Below are 23,175 nucleotides of genomic sequence, written 5' to 3'. Positions count from 1 at the left end.
AAATTTCATTTGGTTTCAGCATTTTAAATTTTTGACATGTAAATAATATGTATGTATGTATATAATGTATTAAGTAGTTATTTTGTAATCTTTATTGGTTTGACCCCTATAGCCCAGTGGTTAGTGACTCTGCCTACTGAGCTCCCGGGTTCGAATCCCGGCAACCATTTATACCATGAATAGGAATGTTTGTTTCCGTGTCATTGATGTTTATATGTATTTCTGTATGTTTAAGTACGTATATTGTATTAATTGTATCGTTGGCTTGCACCCATAGTTAGTATCTACAGGCTATGCGTAGTTTGGGGCAAGATAATTTGTGTAAGAGTGTGTCAGTATTACTATTATAAATATAAATAATGTTTTAATTTTCTTGCTTTTTGATTGCTTTACACAAAGTGGGTATGGATCCGTTGATGAAAAACATAATATTGACCGATAAACCAATACATGCCAGAGTCAATTACATATCGGGGCTAGCAATTTTTTTTGCTTTCTGATGCTTATTTCTCTCTTTCTCCAGCGAAAATCTTTAATATAAAGAATGTAAACTTTTACAGCTAATGTGTGTACGTGGGGCCATACTGAAACTTATCGGATTGGCCATTTGTAATACAATTTTTGAAAATGGAACACTCCGAGAAAAGGTTATATTTTAGTTTGTTTGATTGCCAGACATTGTTGCATCGGTTTGAAAATTGTGTGGCGGTAGTGCTATGAAAATACTCGAGAAATATTCGCGCCATAATTTTTTTATTCCGAAAATTAAGGATAAGTCAAGACGTCCGTAAGGAAACTGAAACTTTATACAATAGTTCTATAAATTGCAAAAGTGTGTAAATAAATATAACATGTGGCATTACTAACAAGAATCCCGAAACTGACGTAAGTAACTGATGTTGTAAGTAGCTAATATTTATGTAGAGGTATCATAATACTTTTTACATGATAAATATCTGCGCAATTGGGAACAATGATGCAGAGCGAGACAGATATAGATATCCAGGTCATTGAACGATCTCGCGAATCTGTGCACAAATGTTTTCGGACGTCGAACCAATTATTTTTCATTATAATATGATTTATTGTGTGCTCTAGGACGGGGCAATGGCCAGGGTTCCCCCCCACCTACCACCGTTGGGAGAGGGGGGGGGGGTTATTGTTTGTGGTACAACGTGTTAAGTTGTTCATGTTCAGCGGGTTTACATTAATCTCGTCAGTTATATTTAATGAGATTTCTATGAGTTTTAAGTCTAGTTAGTTTCTGGTCATTTACTTTGGAGATTGCTTCCAATGCTAGTGATGCTCCAACACTAGTGTATGCTCGTTTTTCATTCTCTTTTGTAAAGAAAGATATATTTTGTAATGAAAGTGATATTGAATGATTTTTTTCAAAAGATTAGGGACGAGATGAGCAGGACGTTCAGCTGATGGTAATTGATACGCCCTGCCCTTTCCTCTTGATTGATTCTTGAAAAAAAAACCCATAAATTCTGAGAGGCACTACAATCGCGCTCGTCACCACGAGACGTAAGTCTCATTGGCCCAGTAACTTTACTGGCTAAGACTCTTTTCAGACCGAAACAAAATAATGCTTACACATTAACGGCAGCAATAGGCGCCGTTGTGATACGGGATACCCATAATCTGCAGACATCCTGTGCAAAGAATCCTCTCACTGGTAAATGCCCTTCGTCGCCTCTTACGACGTCCTTGGCCCTGCGACTTACCTATTCCTTTTATGCCCCGGGGAAGCCCAGGGCACTGGATGTTGATATTGACACACTTCTACGCAAATTATCTTGCCCCAAACTAGGCATAGCATCCATGACTAAATTTTTTTTATTGGAACCAAAAGTATATAATTATATAATATAATTGGTTGGGACCTTCTTTTAGGTGACAAAGCCTGTGTCAGAAGAAGAAGAGTCTTTCATATAATCACTAAATAGGTGTAGGTAGCTACTTAACACTAATAAGGTGTGACTGTGTTTTGTTTTTCTGAGGGGTAATATACTATTACGTATCGTGGGGTCAGGATGCCAGGGAGCCCGTATGTCGGTCTCGGTCTGGTGACCTATACCGACTAGAAAACCGCCTTTTTCTTCTGTTCCCTCAATGTTCCCCACGGGATTGCCGTCAAGCATTTCTTCGCGGGGAGGGATTTAGCTGTTGATGATGCTTGATTGTGGTCTTATTTGGGCTCTTTTTCTTTCTAGAGTACGTAGCTCCTTTGGCACTTCGGTTGCATAGCCGTTTGCTGAATTACAGGCTTCCTGTGATCCCAGCAGTATGGTTATAATATTATAAGGTGTGGGTTTGTGTGTGTGACGCGATGTGTGTGTTTATGTTAGTGAGTGTGTAATTTTTTTAATGAAAATAAGGTATGAGACGAGCAGGACGTCCAGCTGACGGTAATTGATACTCCCTGCCCATTACAATGCAGTGCCGCTGAGGATTCTTGAAAAACCCCAATAATTCTGAGCGGCACTACACTGCGTTCGTCACCTTGAGAGACATTACTGCTTCTCATCTGCATTCCTGTGCAAAGGAGCCTGCCAAAGGTATGTGAATCGGAAACAAACATCATCATATTATTATAATTGTTTGTGCCTAGCAGGAATTCGAACTCGGTAAAACCAAAACACGGCATATTACATGAAACGTTACAAATACGTTATATTTTGTTATTATCGAAAATATCCAATAGCGAGAACCACTAGTCTTATATTACAACAATAATATAAAGTTTTGAATTGTCGACAGTCTCAAGATGGAATGAGTTTTGCCAAACAAAATTTGAGAGGCCCTCGCTGTCTCGGCGAAGAGACGAGTGGCATTGTATTTGAAATACAATATTCAATGTTGGCCGCAATGTAGGCTACAGATACGAGACACACGGTACTTACGAAATTATGGCCGGTGTGTATTGTTCTAATGGATTTTGTGTTCCACTAATGTTTGTATCTACGAAATTAGCTTTTTGATTGACTTTTCATTAACCGACTTCAAAAAAGAAGGAGGTTCTCAATGCGTCGGTATGTTTTTATTTTTAATGTTTGTTACCTCAAAACTTTCGAACATCCATCCAACATCTTGTCATCCAAGATAGATTTGTAACTACATACATAGTTATAGGTGAGATGTGCTTGAGTCGTGAGGAGGCGAGAGGCGAGAGCGGGTCGCGGCGGGAGGACACCGATTCCAAAAATAACAATAATCGTAACTAGAATTAGATTAATTAATTAGATTGAATAAAAATACGCAATTATTTTTATACTTTTTAGTCCATATTATACTTATTCATTGTTTTGAAATAACGTTTTTGCGCGTCGGTTATTTTTTTTGTTAAATTTTTTTTTCGTAACGTAATATATAGCGTGTGAACACAACAGAATCAGCTGTTTTATTGTTATATTGATTTAAATCACCACTACACCACACGAACCATAGACTAACAAGAGTAGAGTAGAAGTAGAGAGAGAAGAATATCTCTAAAACAGCATTATAGAAAAGGAAAGCGAATATATTGTTACTGTAACCGATTTTAATTAACATGTCGTAAACATTCAACCAATTTTGGTATTAGCTACTCAGTGTTTAGAATATTAGACAAGCTAACTAATAACAATATTGCCAATATAATAATAGATTTCATTTATATAGGATAAGATTCATACTCACATTTTTTATGGATGAGGAGGGCAATCAGGTGTAGGTTCGGGTCACCTGATGTTTAGTGATCACCGCCGTCCACGTTCTTTTGCAACACCAAAGGAATCACAGGCGCGTTTCTAGCTTTTTAGCACGTCAGTTTTTTTACGACGTTTTTCTAGCGTCCTGGAAAAGCACAAAGAAAGAACATTATTTAAAAAGGTGTTTTATGTAGCAGGAATTATTTTATAATAAATATTAATGTTTAATGGTGTGGATGGAAGAAATAAATGTTGTGTTCCAATATAGTTTTGTAACTATTTACAATTAACGCTATATATATTCTACTAACAAAAGTGAAAATAGTTTCAAAAAAACTAATAAACACGCTTTGGTTGAAAAGAAAATGTTTGAAATTTATAATGAACATCAATTCCTGACTTATCGACGAAAGATGAAAAAATTATATAAATTTACAATAAATAAGCCAAATTGAAAAAATGGAACAATTTTATCAAATTAATATATTGTCATCAGCCCTCGATACAAGTGGGTCAAAATCCTGCCCAAATAAGTCGGTTACATACAAACATAGGTGAAGCTTATAAAAAGCGTGTAATATGTCTGTAAATATATTATCTCCGCGTAGCCGAGACAATAGTTAAACACAGGCAATGTTCCTGATATGTTATTCATAGGATACGGGATCGTATACACTCGTGTAATGGTCTCTCTCTCTCTCTCTCTCTCTCTCTCTCTCTGTTCTTTACTTAAACAACTCTCATAGTACGGTAAATATGACGATTGACACTTATTTTCATTTATAGTTAGTGTGTTCGTTATTAGAAATACGATCTAATACTTGACAACTTAGATAATTTATTCTTCTAGATAGAGCCTTTTGCTGCTGGACAACCGATGAAAGCAGGCCAGGTTTATCACTTTTGTGTGCGTGACTCGCAACGTACCCGCACTCGCGATATGTATGTCACTTTGTGTCAGTTTGCGTGCATTGCTCAATATAGAGGCTAATTGTCAACCTCAATTTTTCCGATGTTATCACAGCTATTACAGTCTATTTAGACGTATAAGTGATCTATGCTTGACAATTATTAAAACGAGTGGTTAGTGAGTAGATAGGTAGACACATATTATGTTCTAACATTTCTTTATCTGAACAATGGTACTTAAATAAAAAATAGTTGAATAATAACTTTGTGAGAATAGAATAACGTCTCTATCGGAATTGGTTGAAATTTTGTTTGTGTCGATGTTTAGAAATATAAATTACCATTTATAGTTTTTTTTTAATAACAACTTCTGTATATAATATGTGATGCTTTATCAATAAACCGAAGAGATCCTTCATTCAGTGAATCTAAGTTATTGAATACCGAAGTGTAGTGATTGTTTATAAAGCTATTAAGCAAATATCGTTTAAAATGTAAGCTTCGATAAAGAAATTTAATCTCTCAGTACAAACGTCAGGCTAAAGCGAAACTCAAAAGAAAGCCCATTGAAATCTCCTCGTCCCAATTAAAACGACCCACACAGCGCTGGTAGCAAGAGGCACAATAATCACATTACAAATCGCTGTAAACCATTAAAAGTAATAGAGGAGCGCTTAAAGCACTCTTAAAGCGGCCCGGAGAGTGTCCGCGAGCCGCGGCGGTGTAATTACCGCGATGGAAGCGGCCTTAACAAAACGTCGGCGACTCGATCAGTGGCGGGAACAAAGGCCGCGCGTAATTTGAAACAATCGCCGTCAGGGTGCGCCGCCCGCCCGACTATTGATCGGGCGCCGAGCTGTGCCTCGTTGCCCCCTTGCACCCCCCCTTTGCCCCCCTCAACCCCCACGGTCCCATATTTTAATTGCAAATCTGCCAGATAATGCGCAAATAGATAGCGGTGTTATACTCCGGATCGCTAATTATGATATCGAATTAGACGCGCTTACCTCGGCTGATTTTTGACTTTGTTGTTGCAGAACTTTGAAGCCTCATCTACAGAAGACACCGTATGATCATTGGTCGTATTGTATACGACAAGTTACAATTACATTGTCTTTTTAACATAGTAACACCATTAAAATAAACAAAATGAGTCAACATTAGTACTGCAACTATTGCAAATAAAATGAATACGTGAATAAAAAACCGATTGAAATAATGGGTTACATCATCGACGCGGACGTCAATCCAACTTTCTCTTGACACGTGCTAGCGATCTCTTCCTAGAATATACCTCATTCGTAGCAGTTACCTTAACAATTTAACTATTTCCGGTGACACTATACTATACACAGTACGTCTATAAGTTCAACAACAAATAAATAAAAACTGTACTTATTGAAATAAAGAAAATACCAGCCATAAAGACAAAATTTTTATTCTGAATGACTTCATTTTATGAATTACGCACTATTTCCATGGAAAATTTCTTGAGCGACTCGATGTCAACGTGTCATTTAAAGCAGGCCAAGTCTTCTTAAACTGACCATTATTTGTAGTCCAATGGGCTTAGGTCTGGGCTGGTCTAAGACCAGTCTTCGGCTGTTATTAAGTCCGAATCGTTGAGTTCTAGCCAAGCTTCTTGGAAGTCCAAGGTCCATTTTTTAAAAGCGTATTGCTTAGAAGTTTCACAACACGCTCTAAGACAGTTTCTTCATACTCTTCGGTTGGGATCTTCACACATACACATCTATCGATAGTACGAACATACGACTTATACGGCCGTTCCCAATATTCAATCTATCTCTTGCTTGAGATCGTAACTATCGTTGACTTTTCTATCCCAATAAACTTATCCACGGTAACTCAACCATATCCGTACACGCTGTCTGTCAATGGGACGACTTATAGCTTACCAGCGATAGAAGTTTGTATGTAAATTGCAATTCATGCGTCCCAATATAAGGCGATAAGAATGACTCGTCGGGTATATTGGGACAGCTTAAGATTATTGATAGCTCATTACAGACAGTAGAAGGTAGTAATTTATCTCTATCTGTAGATATATATGTCTCTATATGTAGCGGGCATCAGCTAGTATAATATAAATTAATATATGTCAATGATTCCCATCAATTTCCGTCACCACGCCTTCTTGAACGTATGTCAGAATATCATGTTCGTCCAATGTTAACCTTTATCCAGGTCTGAATGTAACGCGGCATTGAGAGCGAGACCCCAATCCGAAGATTTATTGTCATTGAGACGCGGCTCGGCCTCAATTTGTACATTCACCAATGACTAAATAATATTTACTTTCAATATTTTAAGCCAAGCGTTTAACATTACATTCACGCTAATTGTGTCAACATATCCTAACTATAATGCATTATGGGGGCTATGGGGAACCAACGGATATTGAGGCTGAGATCTATCGAGCGAACTGAGACTTTACTTACGTAAAACTTTGATGAGTGTAAGCTAAGCATAATCTTTGATTTCGTTTTTATAGTCATTTGACACCTGAAATTATACTGAGATTAAGCTAAGACAGCCTAATGCAAAAGTCAAGTTCGCGTTTTAATACACTAAGCTAAGTTTTACGTAAGTAAAATCTGAGCAAAATCTAAGTACACTCTATAGATATCAGCCTTGGACTGAATTTTTTACAGAGCGTGTAGGTATGTGTTTATACAAAATACAGATATAAAATGTTTGTTTTGTTCACCAACTATGTATATAAATCAATATTAATACACAAATAAAATTTGAAAAAAAAATAATTTTATGAACTATGCGGGACTCGAACCCACGACCTCCGGCGTTCCGTGCCGATGCTCTACTCCAACCGTTCGAGCCACTATCTGAGAGTTGAACAAAGCATACAAGATTTTATAACGATACGTCACTCGAACAGTTGGTAATTAAAAATATTTTTTTGTCATTCATAAGTGTCATTTCCGTGACCTGCATGAATAAAGTGATTTTGATTTGATTTGAAATCAACTACATACTTATTTATTTATTTATTTATTCATTTTCATGTAATCTACAGCGTCACAATTTATATGCAATATAATTACATTATTAAGTATAAAAATAAGACCAAAAACTGATTACAGTATATAGGTATGAAACAAAAGAAGTAACATTTTATGATTTAAACAAGCCAGAATAAGATAACAAAATATTTACAATTACTATAATAAGCTACTTAGAAAATAAGCTTTACAAAATAAGGTTACAGGAGTGTGTGTGCGTGTATGTAAGGTTGTGTGTAGTGTATTTGAGGGTGTATGTAGTATGTGTGTGTGTGTGTGTTTGGATAATCATTGCAGTCGATGTATATTTCTTATTTCTTTTTTTAGCTGTACTTTGGACAAGCAAAACATATCTAAATTAAAATAAGCTTTATTGTAGGTGAGAGCCAGACGTTGCAGAACAGAGTTTTGTGTGTAATTGGTGTTAAATTGTGGTACAGCCAGAAAGTGCGTGTGACGAGTTCTAAATGATGGGACGTTCAATGAAAAACTCGCTAATAAGGAGGGACAATCAATTTTACCATTTAGGATTGCTTGCAATAGCAGCATATCGTTTAGCTTTCTTCGATTCTCTAAAGTGTCAATTTCGTAGTGCTTACAAGCTTCTTCATAGCATGAAAAGTTTTTAAATTTTTTAAAGTGATCATTTAAATATAAAGTACTTATCCTAGTTAAATGAGTTCAAGATTTAATGAAAACTTTATTAATAGCAACAACAGAAGCACATAGAAAACAGAAATAATAAATACAGAGCTTAGAAAAAAACACCAAATAATAAATAACACAGAAATAATTGACAAAAGAAATTAATTAAGAGTACTGTTTTTTTTTTTTTTGGTTAAACAGCTCTTCGAAACACTCCCCGTGATAAATGCGGTAGAAGACACACAATGAAGTGACGTCTCTACGTTGCACGCGGTCAAATGGATCGAGCAGATACTGGGGTGCACCAGACCAGAGATGACAGCAATACTCCATGTGTGGCCGGACCTGCGCTCTGTAGAGCGCTAGAATGTGGGCCGGCTTGAAGTATTGCCGTGCTCTATTGATGACGCCCAGCTTCTTCGAAGCCAATTTGGCTTTGCCCTCCAGATGGCCACGGAATTGGCAATCGCTCGAGATTTCGAGACCCAGTATTCCGATACTAGGCGCGGCTTTAAGAGAAGTGTTCTCGAAGAGCGGTGATACGACAAATGGGGTTTTTTTAGTGATAAACGCGCAAACTTGAGTCTTCTGGGGGTTAAATTGGACAAGGTTCAATTTACCCCATTCCGCGACCTTCTCGAGAGAGGACTCGATGGAAGACACAAGTTGCTCCCGGCACTGGTCGACGATTTCCCGAGAGAGACCTGCATGGCCCGTGTATACGGCATCACCAGTGCTGTCATCTGCATATCAATGCATGTTGGAGGTGTCCAACATATCATTTATATGCAGAAGAAACAGCGTAGGAGATAGCACACAGCCTTGGGGCACTCCAGCATTCACGGGCTTCGGGTTTGAGCAATATCCGTCGACAACGACCTGTATGCTACGCCCAGTGAGGAAGCTGGAGGTCCACTTGCACAAGCTCTCGGGAAGCCCAAATGATGGAAGTTTTGAGAGGAGCGCCTTGTGCCATACACAATCAAAGGCCTTCGCTATATCCAGGCTAACTGCCAGGCCTTCCCCCTTGCTTTCAATAGCCGCCGCCCATCTATGTGTTAGGTATACCAGAAGATCACCTGCCGACCGTCCATGGCGAAAGCCGTACTGTCGGTCGTTGATCAACTTGTGACCCTCTAGGTATACTAAAAGCTGGCGGCTAATTATGCTCTCCATGATTTTGGGGAGCAGGGAGGTGATAGCAATAGGCCTGTAGTTCGCCGGATCCGAACTGTCTCCTTTTTTTTTGGATCGGATGGACAAGGGCTGACTTCCATGAGTCAGGGACTACGCCTTTGGAATAAGAGTGCCGGAATAAACGCGTTAGCACCGGCGTCAACTCAGGGGCACACGTTCTAGCACGATTGGAGAAATGCAATCCGGCCCGCTCGACTTCCTGTCGTCCAACGAAAACAGAGCTCGCCTAACAGTTTTCTGTTTGAACTGTACTTCAGGCATAGAGCTCTGACACCGCGCACTTAGCACTAAAAAAACCCCATTTGTCGTATCACCGCTCTTCGAGAACACTTCTCTTAAAGCCGCGCCTAGTATCGGAATACTGGGTCTCGAAATCTCGAGCAATTGCCAATTCCGTGGCCACCTGGAGAGCAAAGCCAAATTGGCTTCGAAGAAGCTGGGCGTCATCATTAGAGCACGGCAATACTTCAAGCCAGCCCACATTCTAGCGCTCTACAAAGCGCACGTCCGGCCACACATGGAGTATTGCTGTCATCTCTGGTCTGGCGCACCCCAGTATCTGCTCGATCCATTTGACCGCGTGCAACGTAGAGCAGCTCGAATTGTCGGGGACTCAGTGCTCTGTGAACGGCTGGATGTCTTGGCGTTGCTTAGAGACGTCGCTTCATTGTGTGTCTTCTACCGCATTTATCACGGGGAGTGTTCCGAAGAGCTGTTTAACCTGATTCCTGCCGCCGAATTCCACCTTCGCACGACACGCCACAAGTTAGGATTTCATCCCCACCATCTGGATGTGTGGCGGTCCTCCACAGTGCGGTTTTCAAGGAGCTCTCTCCCTCGTACTACAAAGCTATGGAATGAGCTTCCTTGTGCGGTGTTTCCGGGACAATACGATATGGGTACCTTCAAAAAAAGCGCGTACACCTTCCTTAAAGGCCGGCATCGCTCTTGTGATTCCTCTGGTGTTGCAAGAGAATGTGGGCGGCGGTGATCACTTAACACCAGGTGACCCGTACGCTCGTTTGTTATTCCATAAAAAAAAAGGTGTGTCAATATTATTATTCTTTGTCCAGATCTAAACGAACTAATCGATTACATAACAGCTCTATTTCCCAGCCACAGAAACAATTTCATTATAACAACAGGGAGCATTTTTTACGAAATATTTCTTGATGTTTTGAAATATTGCCAAATTCCTACAGAACAGTATTTTTTTTATTATTTACAGAACAACGTCTGTCGGGTCAGATAGTAATAATGTATAATATGATGAATATGGATGTTTGTTTCCGAGTCATGTATGTTTATATTTATTTATGTATGTTTAAGTAAGTATATTGTATTAAATATACCGTTGTCTTGTACCCATAGTTACAGGCTTTACCTAGGGCACGATAATTTGTGTAAAAGTGTGTCGATATTACTATTATTTGTCCAGATCTAAACGAACTAATCGTTCACATAACAGCTCTATTTCCCAGCCACTAATGCAGACGCTACTAGGTTCATGAATAAAAAAATAAAACATTTTGTTGTGAGCACAAGGAAAGCGATGTTAATTCTATCGTTTACTTCGCTCGGCTTTTTGTGCCTCGTGCCTCGTTGGATGCAACATTAATGTGTTTGTTTGTGCTCATTCGAGTTGGTACGTTTTAATGGAATCTGTGTCTGTGTTTATAATTTATTTTTTATTGTTACCGCTTCTGGGACCAGAGCCCTTTGTTTTAAAGAGGATCGTAATAAATATTTGTTTCACTACACTTTTTGCTGGAGTGATTTGAATTAATTTTTGTAATTATTATTTAGTTATGGTTAATTTGATTTATTGACGAGTCTGTTGGTATATTGGTCCATATACAGGGTAAATTTTCAACTTTGAGGTATTGCCCTGGGGCATAAAATAATAGGAAAGTCCCAGGCGCAATGGTGTCGTAAAAGGCGAGTAAGGGCATTTACCGTTGGGATGGCTATGGGTACAACAACGGCGCCTTTTTCTGTCGTGAAGCAGGAATATGTAAGCATTATTGTGTTGCGGTCTGAAAGGCGCCGTAGCTAGTGAAATTACTGGGCAAATGAGACTTAACATCTTATGTCTCAAGCGCGCATTTGTAGTGCCGCTCAGAGTTTTTGGGTTTTCAAGAATCCTGAGAGACACTGCATTGTTATGGGCAGGGCGTATCAGTTACCATCAGCTGAACGTCCAGCTCGTCTCGTCCCTTATTGTCATAGAAAAGAGCCAAAAGTACTTAAAGGAGTCTCAGGACTGTTTTGATAAAAATTAAAACTGCATTAATTTTTTTTTTGTAAAAAACAATATTCCTAGCCAGGAATTAAACCAGTTGAAAAAAAAACGCCTATCGATAATCTATATATTATATAAAAATGAACTGCTGTTCGTTAGTTTCGCTAAAACTCGAGAACGGCTGGACCGATTTGGCAAATTTAGGTCTTGAATTATTTGTGGAAGTCCAGGGAAGGTTTAAAAGGTGAATAAATAGGAAAATGTTGCTAAATTAAATAAAAACAACAAATTTGTTTTTCCTTTGATGTGTCCATACATAATTTCTATGAGAGAATTTATTGACAGTTTGACAGTTATGCTGTGAAACAATTTCATTACGACAGTTGGGTGCATATTTTACGAAGTAATTTTTGATATTATGATATATTATTGACAAATTCATATAAAAACATTATTTTATTTATTATATACAGAACAACGTCTGTCGGGTTAGCAAGTATAATATAATATATTATAACACCATTCGATAGTACTGCTAATAAGGGTCAAATTGTGGAAAGTAGTGACGATTGCAATCGCTATGATGCTCAGTTATCAATCACGCATTTTATAAAATCAATAAAAGTGATCACGTTTTCATAAACACACTGATGCGGCAGTAATTCAGAAGATAATTCTTCGTTTTTAAAGAATTAATGTTTTTGCAGGAAAATACACAGTATAGCACCTTGGTTTAGTTCATTGAAATTCGTCATGCAAAAAATTACTTCACACCTTCTGCATATTTTTTTAAAGACATCAACCCTCTTTTTTTATATTAAATTTTTTGGGTAACTAATTATTTCAATGATTTATGATGAAATAATGATTTACCTCTGAAATGTAACATGCATACAATCTGGCATCATAGCAGTAACATGGACAATGTTATCACTATGACTCTCGGCTGCAAACTGAGAAACGTAAAGGGGCGGGGCCGGCTATTATGCAGTGTCACTGCCAAACCTGTGCTAATGTATATCCCCAGTTGCGGGTCGTATTTATATTGAAATATCTGTTAATAACCTACACAGTCCTCCAAAGCGAAATTAAGGGAAAATGCACTATTATTCAAAAATAATGGAGTAATGTGTAAACATTACTGTGTTACGGTCTGAAGGGCGCCGTAGCTAGTGAAATTACTGGGCAAATGAGACTTGACATCTTATGATCTGATATGATGAGAGATGACATATCTTGAGCGGCACTGCATCGTAATGGGCAGGGCGTATTAATCACCATCATCTGAACGTCCTGCTCGTCCCTTGTTCTCATGAAAATAATAACAGTTATGAAAGTAATAACAAAGTAAATTGACAGATAGATTTAAAATGTGTTAACATATAATGGTTGCCTGTTCCTATGTTGAAAAAATATAAGCAACAGCAATCTATATAATACGATGTATTATAATAATACAATAATAGGACTTATTTGTATAGTTTCATCGTGAAGTCACATTATCTTGTATATAAAATTCTCGTGTCACAATGTTAGTTACCTTACTCCTCCGAAACGGCTTTTACCAAATTTTATATGCATTTCAGGTTGTTCACCCTTAACATTTTTTTTTAAATTTTTGGACAAATTTTTTTATTTGTATTTTATTATGATTCAACATTAAAAAATACATACAACATCAAATTTCAGATCAACACCTATTTTTGTATCGCGATTTTGTTATGGTTCTCTTTCAGCCACAGATACGTAATAGAGTTGCAAGATGGCAATCGAATATAATGATTATTGTAGTACGATAAATTTTATTTACGATATATTTAGTAGATCTGAGAATCGGTCGTCATCTGTGTTTACACCCCAAAAATTTTTATAATGGAATTTTTTTTATTACTTTATGTGGCAATACAACGTTTGCTGGGTCAGCTACTATATATATAAATTCAAATTAAAACTAGATTCATTTAATTTATTCAAAGTTCAGATTGCCAAATGAAAGTTGGATAAAAGCAATTCGAATATATCGTTATCATAATAAAATAATCTTAACGCTAAACTCATCTCTAATGTAAAAGAAATAAAAAGTTGTCATTTAAAGGTCACAACTCTTACATCTAATAATGTAGATTTGTTATAATTCAGTCTGGAGATCGTCACAATGTCAGACGGTATTTGACTTTGTTAAAAGCGAAATCCTTTTAAAGGTTCAGTCAGGATTGTAAGTTAGTACCTATGTATTAGTAGAAAAGAATAGGAACATGTTTATTTAGTTTAGGAGTGACATGATAACATAATGTATTGCAACAACACTTGTTAAACGTGATGAAGCTACATCAGTTCAGATTATAAACTCCCGGCTGTCTGAACATATGTTTGTGAAAAAAAAAAATAGTGACAGAAAGTGGTTGACTGAAGATGACTGATGCACAGCGACACTTGAATTTTCTAAATTTGCATGTGTAATGCTTTATTTGGGATTAAAGGGGATACGTTCCTAGGTGACAAAAGAAAGAACAAATTTATTGAAAAAAAAAAAATATCGAAGTTTTTGACTTTATTGATCTATTTTCCTTTTTTGGTTGTACATTTGTCGACGCGTTTACAAATGATATTAGATTCGATACCTATTGGAATCCTTTTTTATTAATATGCACATACCGATTAGATCCGCGAATAAAGAAATCTTTAGTCGCGAGTTGGAATTGGGCCGCATTCTTTTTTATCGGCGTATAGTGAAAACGCGAACGAAAGAAGCGTGAATAAAGAGCTTTTGCCTTTTACTGTACTTCACGCATATAATGGCATTATAGTTAGCTGCCTGCATATGAACATACACGAGACCAGACAAAAACATAATCTTGTGTTGCATACGACTCGCCTCCACAAAATTTGTTATTTTTTATGGCACAATGTGTACGTTTCTTAAACTCTAATTTTATATTAGTCGTTTAAAAACAAAGCTGAAATATGGACATGCCACAAATTACACCATAATAAGTTTCGACTGCTATATCTTGCCGCATCTACTCCAGTTGCTTAAAGTATTCTTGGTCAATAAGCAGCAATGTAAAACATTTTTTCAGTTCAGGATACAAATTATTGAAATTAGAACCCGATTCGGACAGTGACAATTGACACACGACTAAGGAGAAAAGTGTGCTTATATTGTCTTTAAGCATACTTTTGTCGTTCGGCTATCAGACTGCGAAAAATATGTCCTTAAATGTGTATAGAACTGCATTGTTCGTATGAATAAATCTTTATCTTTTCTGTCATCAGTCTAAAACTGCAGGTCCACCGCCTGCCAATGTAATATGCCTGTGACAATGTGTTTTGTGTGTTATTTTAACATAATATTTTTTTTGTTCTCAAATAAACATGTTATACTAATATTTACAGGTGTTGAGACAAGTAAAAAGAAAATGAAGAAGAGGCCCGGGATCGCGACGAACATGAACGTTTCTCAAATGATGGTGCAAAGGGACCGACCTTTTGCGGAGTTCAAGGTACGCTGTCTTTACATTACACATTCATTGCTTGCCCGATCACTGTTGACACAATGCCAACAGATTATCAATGTTTTTATAACACGAAATGAAATTTTATCACGAGTTTCTTGCGAGCGTTCTTCCCATAAGTGGTACAAATTATTGTAAAAATATTTTGAATTAGATTTTTTTCATTTGAAACAAATTTTTGCAAATCATGAGTTCTAGAATTTAAATTTAGACAGCTAACTCTATCCTTTATGATAAACGATAGTGTATATAAATATAGCTCTTAAAAGGCTTGCTAAGTTCTGCGATTTCCCAAAATATACGTACCTATCCCAAAACAATTTTTTGTAAGGAAGAATCGCTGAAATTATTCAAGATTTAAATGATGAATTTTGAGGTATCCAGTAGATAATTGATTTAAAATATTTAAAACTAATTGATTATAATTTCATTTTAATTTCGTTTCAGCCGCTGGAAGAACAAAAACGAACCTCATCCCCAGGATCTATGATTCAACGGCCTGTTAATATGCAAACCGTATCTATGCCTTATCCGCAACAAAATATGATAAACGTTGTACAGGACGAGGTCAAACACGAACAAACACATGTTCAAAGAAGTTCGCATTACTTAACCGTTAGCAGCGGTTGGATCTCTAGGCATCCAGAGAATATTGACGTTAACCAAAAAAGTAATCAATCGATGCTTTCCACACTTAACCCAGCGCTTAACATAGGTCTTCCTGTATTAGGGACGAATGGACAAATTATTGGTGTCAATACTAGCTTCAACAAAAACATGAATGTTAAAAATCCAGTGAATATTGTTCCGCAGAACTCAGTTGAAACAGAGAGAACAGGAGGTGAAAGAGATGCGCAACAAAAACAGCTTAAAGAAGACGAATCACAGATATTCTGCGGACTTAATCAGCCTTTAACACCTGAGGTAATGCAAAGGATTAACGAACAACAGCAAATATTTATACAACGAAATCAAAAGCAAATTGAGGTTATGAAAGGGTTCAAGGCGCATATAACAGAAAATTATCACCAAAATAAACAGGTGATGTCCAATCAATTCGTACCTCAAGGGCAATTGGTTATTCAAAATGGAGCTGTAGTGAAATCGAATTCAGCTAAGACACCGCCTTGGCAAGTGAAAAGAAATGAGTCGACGATTTCGAATCCCTCATCAAGTCCTAGCCCAAAACTTCAGAAAAATTATGGAAACGATTACGAAATGAATGCGCAAATAATAAATGAAGATGCTTCTACTATTAAAACGTCTTTTTCCCAGTCTGAAGCTTCTAATCCTGGAATGTGTTCACGAGTTCCGCCTTTACCTCAGCATTATAATATCATGGGGCATCAATGGCCAAATCAAGATCTTAATAAAAAGAAAGGAAGAGTGAACAAATCACCTAAAAAGAAAAACAGTCCAGTAGAAAATAAGTCTATGGTATTTGGTAATAATGGTATGAAGTATTTACAAGAGCAAAAGAAACCATGTGACGATTTCAAGGCCAATTTGCCGTCATTTATGGAGGATCCTAGTGGATATCTAGCGCAGCAAACTGTTTTGCTTAATAATACAATTTCCAGACAAGTAGGATCTAACTCTTCATATGAAAATAATCCATACGAAGCATCTACTAGTTCGTATAATGTACATCACCATGGAGAAAAAGTGCATTCAAACAAGACACCAAAACAATGTGACATTAATGTTTTTAGAAATAATATGGTGACAAATTCTTCTCCATCGCCAAATACGCCAGATAGTAGCCTAGTTCCCGAAAAAGTGTCAGATAATGTAATGTCTCAATGTTGTAAAGGTTGTAGCATACCATATAAAGGCAACTGCGCTGAAATGTCGGACAATCAAATGAGGAAAACCTATGGAAAACAAAAAGTTTATCAAAGGGAATTAGACAATCCTTCTACATCAAGTCCAAAGCACGGATTTGATGAAACTCCAGTTATATCATCAACATATGATAGAAATATTTGTAATGAAAACTTTGGACCAATTCAGGCTGGTGTTGTCAGCACAAGTAATGTATCTCCGACTGAGACCGTACAACCTCCTGAACCTTCTCCGTCTCTTTCAAACAGTTCAAGAAGTACCGATACTCCTCATAGTCACGGGAGTAATAATTCACAGCAAAATTGTAGCTACCCAATACCGAGCCCGGCGTATTCCAATCCGGGATCTTGCCGTGATAACTTTAACAGTAATCCCCCAACACCAACCAATACTCATGGGTATCATTACAATTCCCCGGGGCCACCTCATTCGCAATCAATATCTGGCACACAAATGATGCACTTTATATCAAATCACAATGTTAATAAGAATCTTATGGAAGTTGATAACATATCGATGGTTGGTGTCAAACCCAGTCTAAGACCTGCTCAAGAACTGTATAAGCTTGAACAAAGGAAAAGGATTGAAAACATGATGCCTGGATATTGCCCACCTCCTCATCTTGGTGGAGGACCTGCACATTCCTTAATACAATCTAATTATATACAAACATTCGTCACAACCATGGCTAGTTTTTCAGTTATCAGAGACACAGTGACATCTGTCCTTGCTGGAAAAGCAAATACAGCCACTACTTCTATAAATGCGTCGCAGGCTAATTTTGTGCGGCTTCCGCCACCACCAAGCATGAATCTGGCAACTACTTATGCTATACCAAATAACCAACCAGATCCTTTTATCAACTCGGTCAATTTACCCACGAGCTATCCCTTACACATAGCAGGAACAACAGCTCAAAACATGATATCTAAGTCACCACTGGAAATGGTTCAAAACGTTATTAGCAATCTTCCAGCAAAGCCTGAGACCAGTAATAATCAAAGTAATCTAATACCTATTGGCAAGAGGACACACACAACACCGGGAAAAATTTTGATATCGTCCACAGGTCAGATTTTAGTGAGCAATAATCAAATGCCGCCTCCACCTCCTAAAGCCATAACGTCAATGTCTCAAATGGGTTCGAGCGTTGTAACGAACGCAACTTCTACTGTCTCGCAAGTTGTACCCAGTGGTGGAGTTCAATCTATCGTTAATCAGCAGGTCGTCGTAAATTCATTACCTACACCATTCGTATTACAACCATCTATGATGACTGTTGATGGACAAGTCGTACATCAAAACAATGTGATGCCACATTTGCTTACTGGAGGTATCATGTCGGGTCAATCTTCTGAAAACACACGGCAAATTGATATTAAAAATGGGCAGAACTTTGTTCATGGAATGGCAATGCTTTCACCAGAAAGTCTTAGAAAGAAAAGCAAGAAGAAGAAAAATCAGAATACAAATATAACGAACGTTCTGCAAATAACAGCACCACAACAAAATCCAAATAACATAATGGTTCATTCTTCACCTCAACACAATACTAGTTCACAATTCTCACCCAGAGGCTTTCAACTCTCGCCGACAAATAATATATCTCCAACGCCGATGTTGCAAGCATTAACCATCGTTCCTGGCAAATCAGGAGCACCTGCTCATATTGTCATGAATGGACAAGGAAATACCAATAACTTTGGATCACAGCAAATCATCACAAACTCATCGCCATCACAACAAATAAATTTATTACAACCAGTTAACTTGATCAACAATGCAAGTAACGTTATGTCGAATTTCCCCGCGTTCCAACAATTTCTTTTGCCAAATCTGGGTGGTATAGTAATGACTGCTGATGGAGCGACAATTATTCAAGATAATTCCTCTGGGATGCCAATGCAGCTACAGTTACAAACGGTCAATGGGCAGAATGTGCTAACACCAGTACAAAATCCTGGAATGTTCACAGCCGGCACAAACAGTGGAATGGTACTTCGTCAAAGTCAGCAAGGCAAAATTATCCAATCGCAACATAGCCCGGGTGCACAATTCTTATCTCCTAACAGCCAAGTCATGCTTAACAGTCCAAATTTTAATGGTCAGCTTAGTCCCCTACTGGCAAATTTAAGTCCCACAAGTGTTACGTTTAACCAAACTTCGCAAGTAAGATCTGGAAATGCAGCGCAGGAATTCATTCAAACTAATCAGATCGGACAAACTCTTATGGTCCCACTTTCTCCTAAACAAGTTTCTATACCTTCAGCGTCAAACGCGAGAAGCAATTCCACTTTTGTTCAACAAAATACAACAATCGTTCAACAACAGACTACTCTAGTGTCTAATTCTAATAATACCCAGATGGCATCATTGACAACTAACCTGCAAGGGAATGCTTCACGCATTAATGAGTGTAACACTCTTCTGACAAATAAACAAATGGTAAATCAGAAAAGCAGAAATTATATCCAAATGCGCACCGAAAATATCGAAGATCGTAGAGATAAACATCAGTCATTCGTTCAGTTACACGCAAATGAAACGGACAATAAAGTTGACAACTCGGAGGGATATGCGAAGTTTATCAACGACTTTAGCCCTCTTCTGGGGCAGGACTTTAACTCTCATGTTCGACATTCGGTTTCAACGCAAACATTGTTGAATCAGCAAAGAGGGGGCAAATCTCCGAACAACCAAGCTGTATCGGGCAGTAGTCCACCTGATACGACCACACATAGTCCGTTGGGAGCCTCAGAGACGGCAGCTAGTCCGCGCATATACGGGACCCGATGTATGTCAACGCAGGGAAATTATGCAGACACTACAACCAAGTCGCCCGAACCTGCTGACGTTAATTCATCGGTGAGTGTAGACGTATTTTTCATAGTTTCGAAATTCTTAACATTCATAAAAAAAATATAATTTTATACTTAATTAATGTTTTATTTGGTTGTGATAAAAAAATATTTCCTTCTTTTCTTAGTGTTCCACAATATGATTATCACGATCATTCTCTTGAGAACACTTCTTGTGTAGAAACAAGGACAGAAAGTACCTAAAATCTCTCTTTGTTCTAGATTATCTGAGTACCCTATACTGGTACAAAAATGTTAAATGTGACTGTAGATTAGATAAATATGATGTAGATTTGTAATACATTGTTAGTTTTAACCAAACTTCATGGGCGGATTAATGTTAAAACGGCTGTTACAGTACGCTGCTGGTTCCTTCATCATCCACCTTTCCTTAAAGAAAGTGAAAGCGTAAGGCTATACTTACTTACTACTAAAGAGTATCGTTATAAGGCTTTAATCTTTGAACTTACATGTTTCAGGGTATGGTCCAATGTGTGTCCAGTAGCGAACAGGATATGGCGGACTCCCAAGAGCGCTCTTGGCCGACTCCGCGCAACGATCTTAGTTCTGATACGGACACACATAGTAAGTATCTAGTATAATTCGTAATTTATGTTAGACCCTGGCCTTCGAGCTTTGATTTAGGTTCATCTTAACATAATTATTTTTACCCAATAGATACATATACCACAGTATATAAATACGGTAATGCAGTATGGAAACTACATACGATCGTTCAAAACGACGCACGCACACAGACGCAGTCCTCAACAAGGTCGATAAGCGAACGCTGCAGTGCTATCAGTCGCGCGAGCCATGCGCGTGCCGCGTTGAGACATGCATGACACCTGCTTATGTGTGCGTGCCTTATATCCAACGTTTATACGTAGTTTCCATACTGCTTCAGCTGATATATATACTGTGCCTATACTATCGCATTAATACTGTGCATACAGCGTCATTTCCAGCTGCTGTTAGATCTTCATACTATAACACAAATAAGACACTACCGGTCGTAGTTAGAGTTACCGGTTAAATAGAACTTAGATTATGCAGGCATTATATTAAAATTTGAGTGGTTTGAGCTTGATTATGATACTTGCATTAATATATGTTCATATATCAAAAGTGTTTCTTACCCAATTGGTTTACAAATACCTAAAGGCTTATTGATTTTTTTATTTGTCCGATATTGTATTATAGACTTTTTGTTCGTTTCCGTTGCAATATATTTTCAACCTATACTTATTTGCAACTAATTTTGGTTGCAGTACTCTAGAATCTTTTGTGTTATATTTGCGTGAAAAAACATCAATATACATAAAACAATTATATTTTCAGATAACATGCTGTCAAACATACAATTGATGCGACAAAATCGCGCACACAATCCGGTCGAATCGACCGAAATTCAATACAACTCTAACATGGCCACGTCCCCAATGTCTAACCAGCATCTGATGCCGATGGCATCTAGCATGTACGATAGACAGACTTTCAAGCGTAAAAGTGACTTCGAGATTCCATACAGGAATGAGAAAATCATGAGATCAAATTACATGATACACGGCTCGAAGGACCAAGGCTTCGACAGTATGGATAAGAACTCGAGAAATTACCAAGGAACTAGTTCGGAAACGATGCACAAAGTATTTGATAGACATTTAGGTTCTGGCCACGGTAAGTAGTTTCATTATTTGCTTCGGGCGTCTAGGGGAATATCTTTGGCTTTCCTTCAACCGGATCATAAGCACTACCCATCGCTAATTAACTACTGTACTATACACATGATTATCGATTCTCTATCTGGCATAATATAAATAATCTTTGGAAAATACGCAAATAATTTGTACTAATGATTGGAACGATCACGCTTGAAGCTGTTGCTTGGTTGTGAGCGAAACGGAGAGAGCGAGCGAATTGTAATAAAGTTATTTTTTTTCTACATGTATTTATCTCATTTAAAGCGCTGAAAAACAATAAGCTATCGTTATTTAATCATACAGATAAATTATTTAATTTTTTATGTTCTTTAAGTGTCAACCTTCGCTTCTGGGATAAGTATACAAATGTAATTTGTACCAAATTTTAAGGACGATGCGAGATTCGAACCCGCGCCTCGCGGGTTGTATTTGGGAATTGACTTATAGTAATTTTTCTACCCCTTTTTCAAAGCGTCTTTTGGCTAGTATGCAAAAATCTCCACCAGAATTATATCAGCGATGTCCAATAATTCCTGTTTAAAAACTAGTTTGTCTTTTGTTACTTTTTTATGGATTTGGAGGACAAAGAGGATGATGGTGAGTGATCCCTGCCAGTCATAATCTCCTAATAATATTTACATTATATTGCAACTGTGGATAATAGAGTACTGCAACTCCGTTCCGCACATGATCAAGCTCTAAGCATAAGTCACAGCTAACAAAATTCAAAATTATATATTGTTGTGTCTTGTATTGGTTTGATATTTGTGACGACTACGTTACAGAATATATTATACTGTGTACTCAGACCTAAAGATAAGATAGACAGAACGCATGTTAGTCAGTGAAGCCTATATTTATGAGATTTTTTTTCTATTTGATACAAGTATACAATTTAATATGTTATATCTTTTAACAGCAGCACCGGCTAACTGCACACTGTCTATCTCAATCTCCTTCTGAGAATGCATATTGATGCGTATTCACATATTTCAGCTTCCTCATAATGCGGTTTATCGTTGGTTTTCTTTTGGTTGGGTTAATACAAGATACAGCTGTATGTTTGGTGTAGTGGAAACCATGTTGACGACACGATGGCGTTAGTGTTTTCCATTGCACCATAACAAGTAACAGAATTGGCTCGCAAATTGGGATACCATTACTAACGCATCACTGTTAAGCCATTCATCCATTGTGTTCATTGTAAGTAAGCACGGTTCATAATTTGTAATGTTTTATTGCGGGGGAAAACAAATAACAACTCTAAATAGTGCCTTGACAGTTATATGACAGATTTCTATTTATTAACAGTATTTTATTTCGCATTAATTTCATGTAAACGTTAATAATATTTTCAATCTATGATTAAACTTCTTATAATTGAAACAGAAACCTTTTAGTTCAGATAAAAATCATAGTATCGTTATCGTTATCTCGTAATTCTTGTTTAAATATTTTATTTCTAAGAAGTTTCTATCCATAATGATCACTTACATTATCATATGATCAACAGTTCCAATTAATC

The 23,175-nt window shown here is 37.4% G+C and overlaps 1 protein-coding gene across 3 annotated transcripts in view; it reads left to right on the top strand.

Moving 5' to 3' along the window:
• Window positions 1–23,175, top strand: part of LOC126976734 (uncharacterized) — a 132,816-nt gene that overhangs the window by 98,142 nt on the left and 11,499 nt on the right. For 2 of the 3 annotated variants that reach the window (XM_050825286.1, XM_050825287.1), the window contains exons 4-7: window positions 15,126–15,232; window positions 15,692–19,954; window positions 20,427–20,532; window positions 21,289–21,627. In XM_050825286.1, coding sequence (XP_050681243.1) covers window positions 15,126–15,232; window positions 15,692–19,954; window positions 20,427–20,532; window positions 21,289–21,627 — 4,815 coding nt within the window. Of the gene's footprint in view, window positions 1–15,125; window positions 15,233–15,691; window positions 19,955–20,426; window positions 20,533–21,288; window positions 21,628–22,646; window positions 22,854–23,175 lie in introns of all 3 variants that reach the window. The other variant, XR_007731966.1, reaches the window with a different exon arrangement.

This window comes from Leptidea sinapis, chromosome 42, assembly GCF_905404315.1.
Source record: "Leptidea sinapis chromosome 42, ilLepSina1.1, whole genome shotgun sequence".
Classification (NCBI taxonomy): Eukaryota; Metazoa; Arthropoda; class Insecta; order Lepidoptera; family Pieridae; genus Leptidea; species Leptidea sinapis.
Note: the sequence above shows the minus strand (reverse complement) of the source record. Positions and strands in the feature narration are given on the sequence as shown.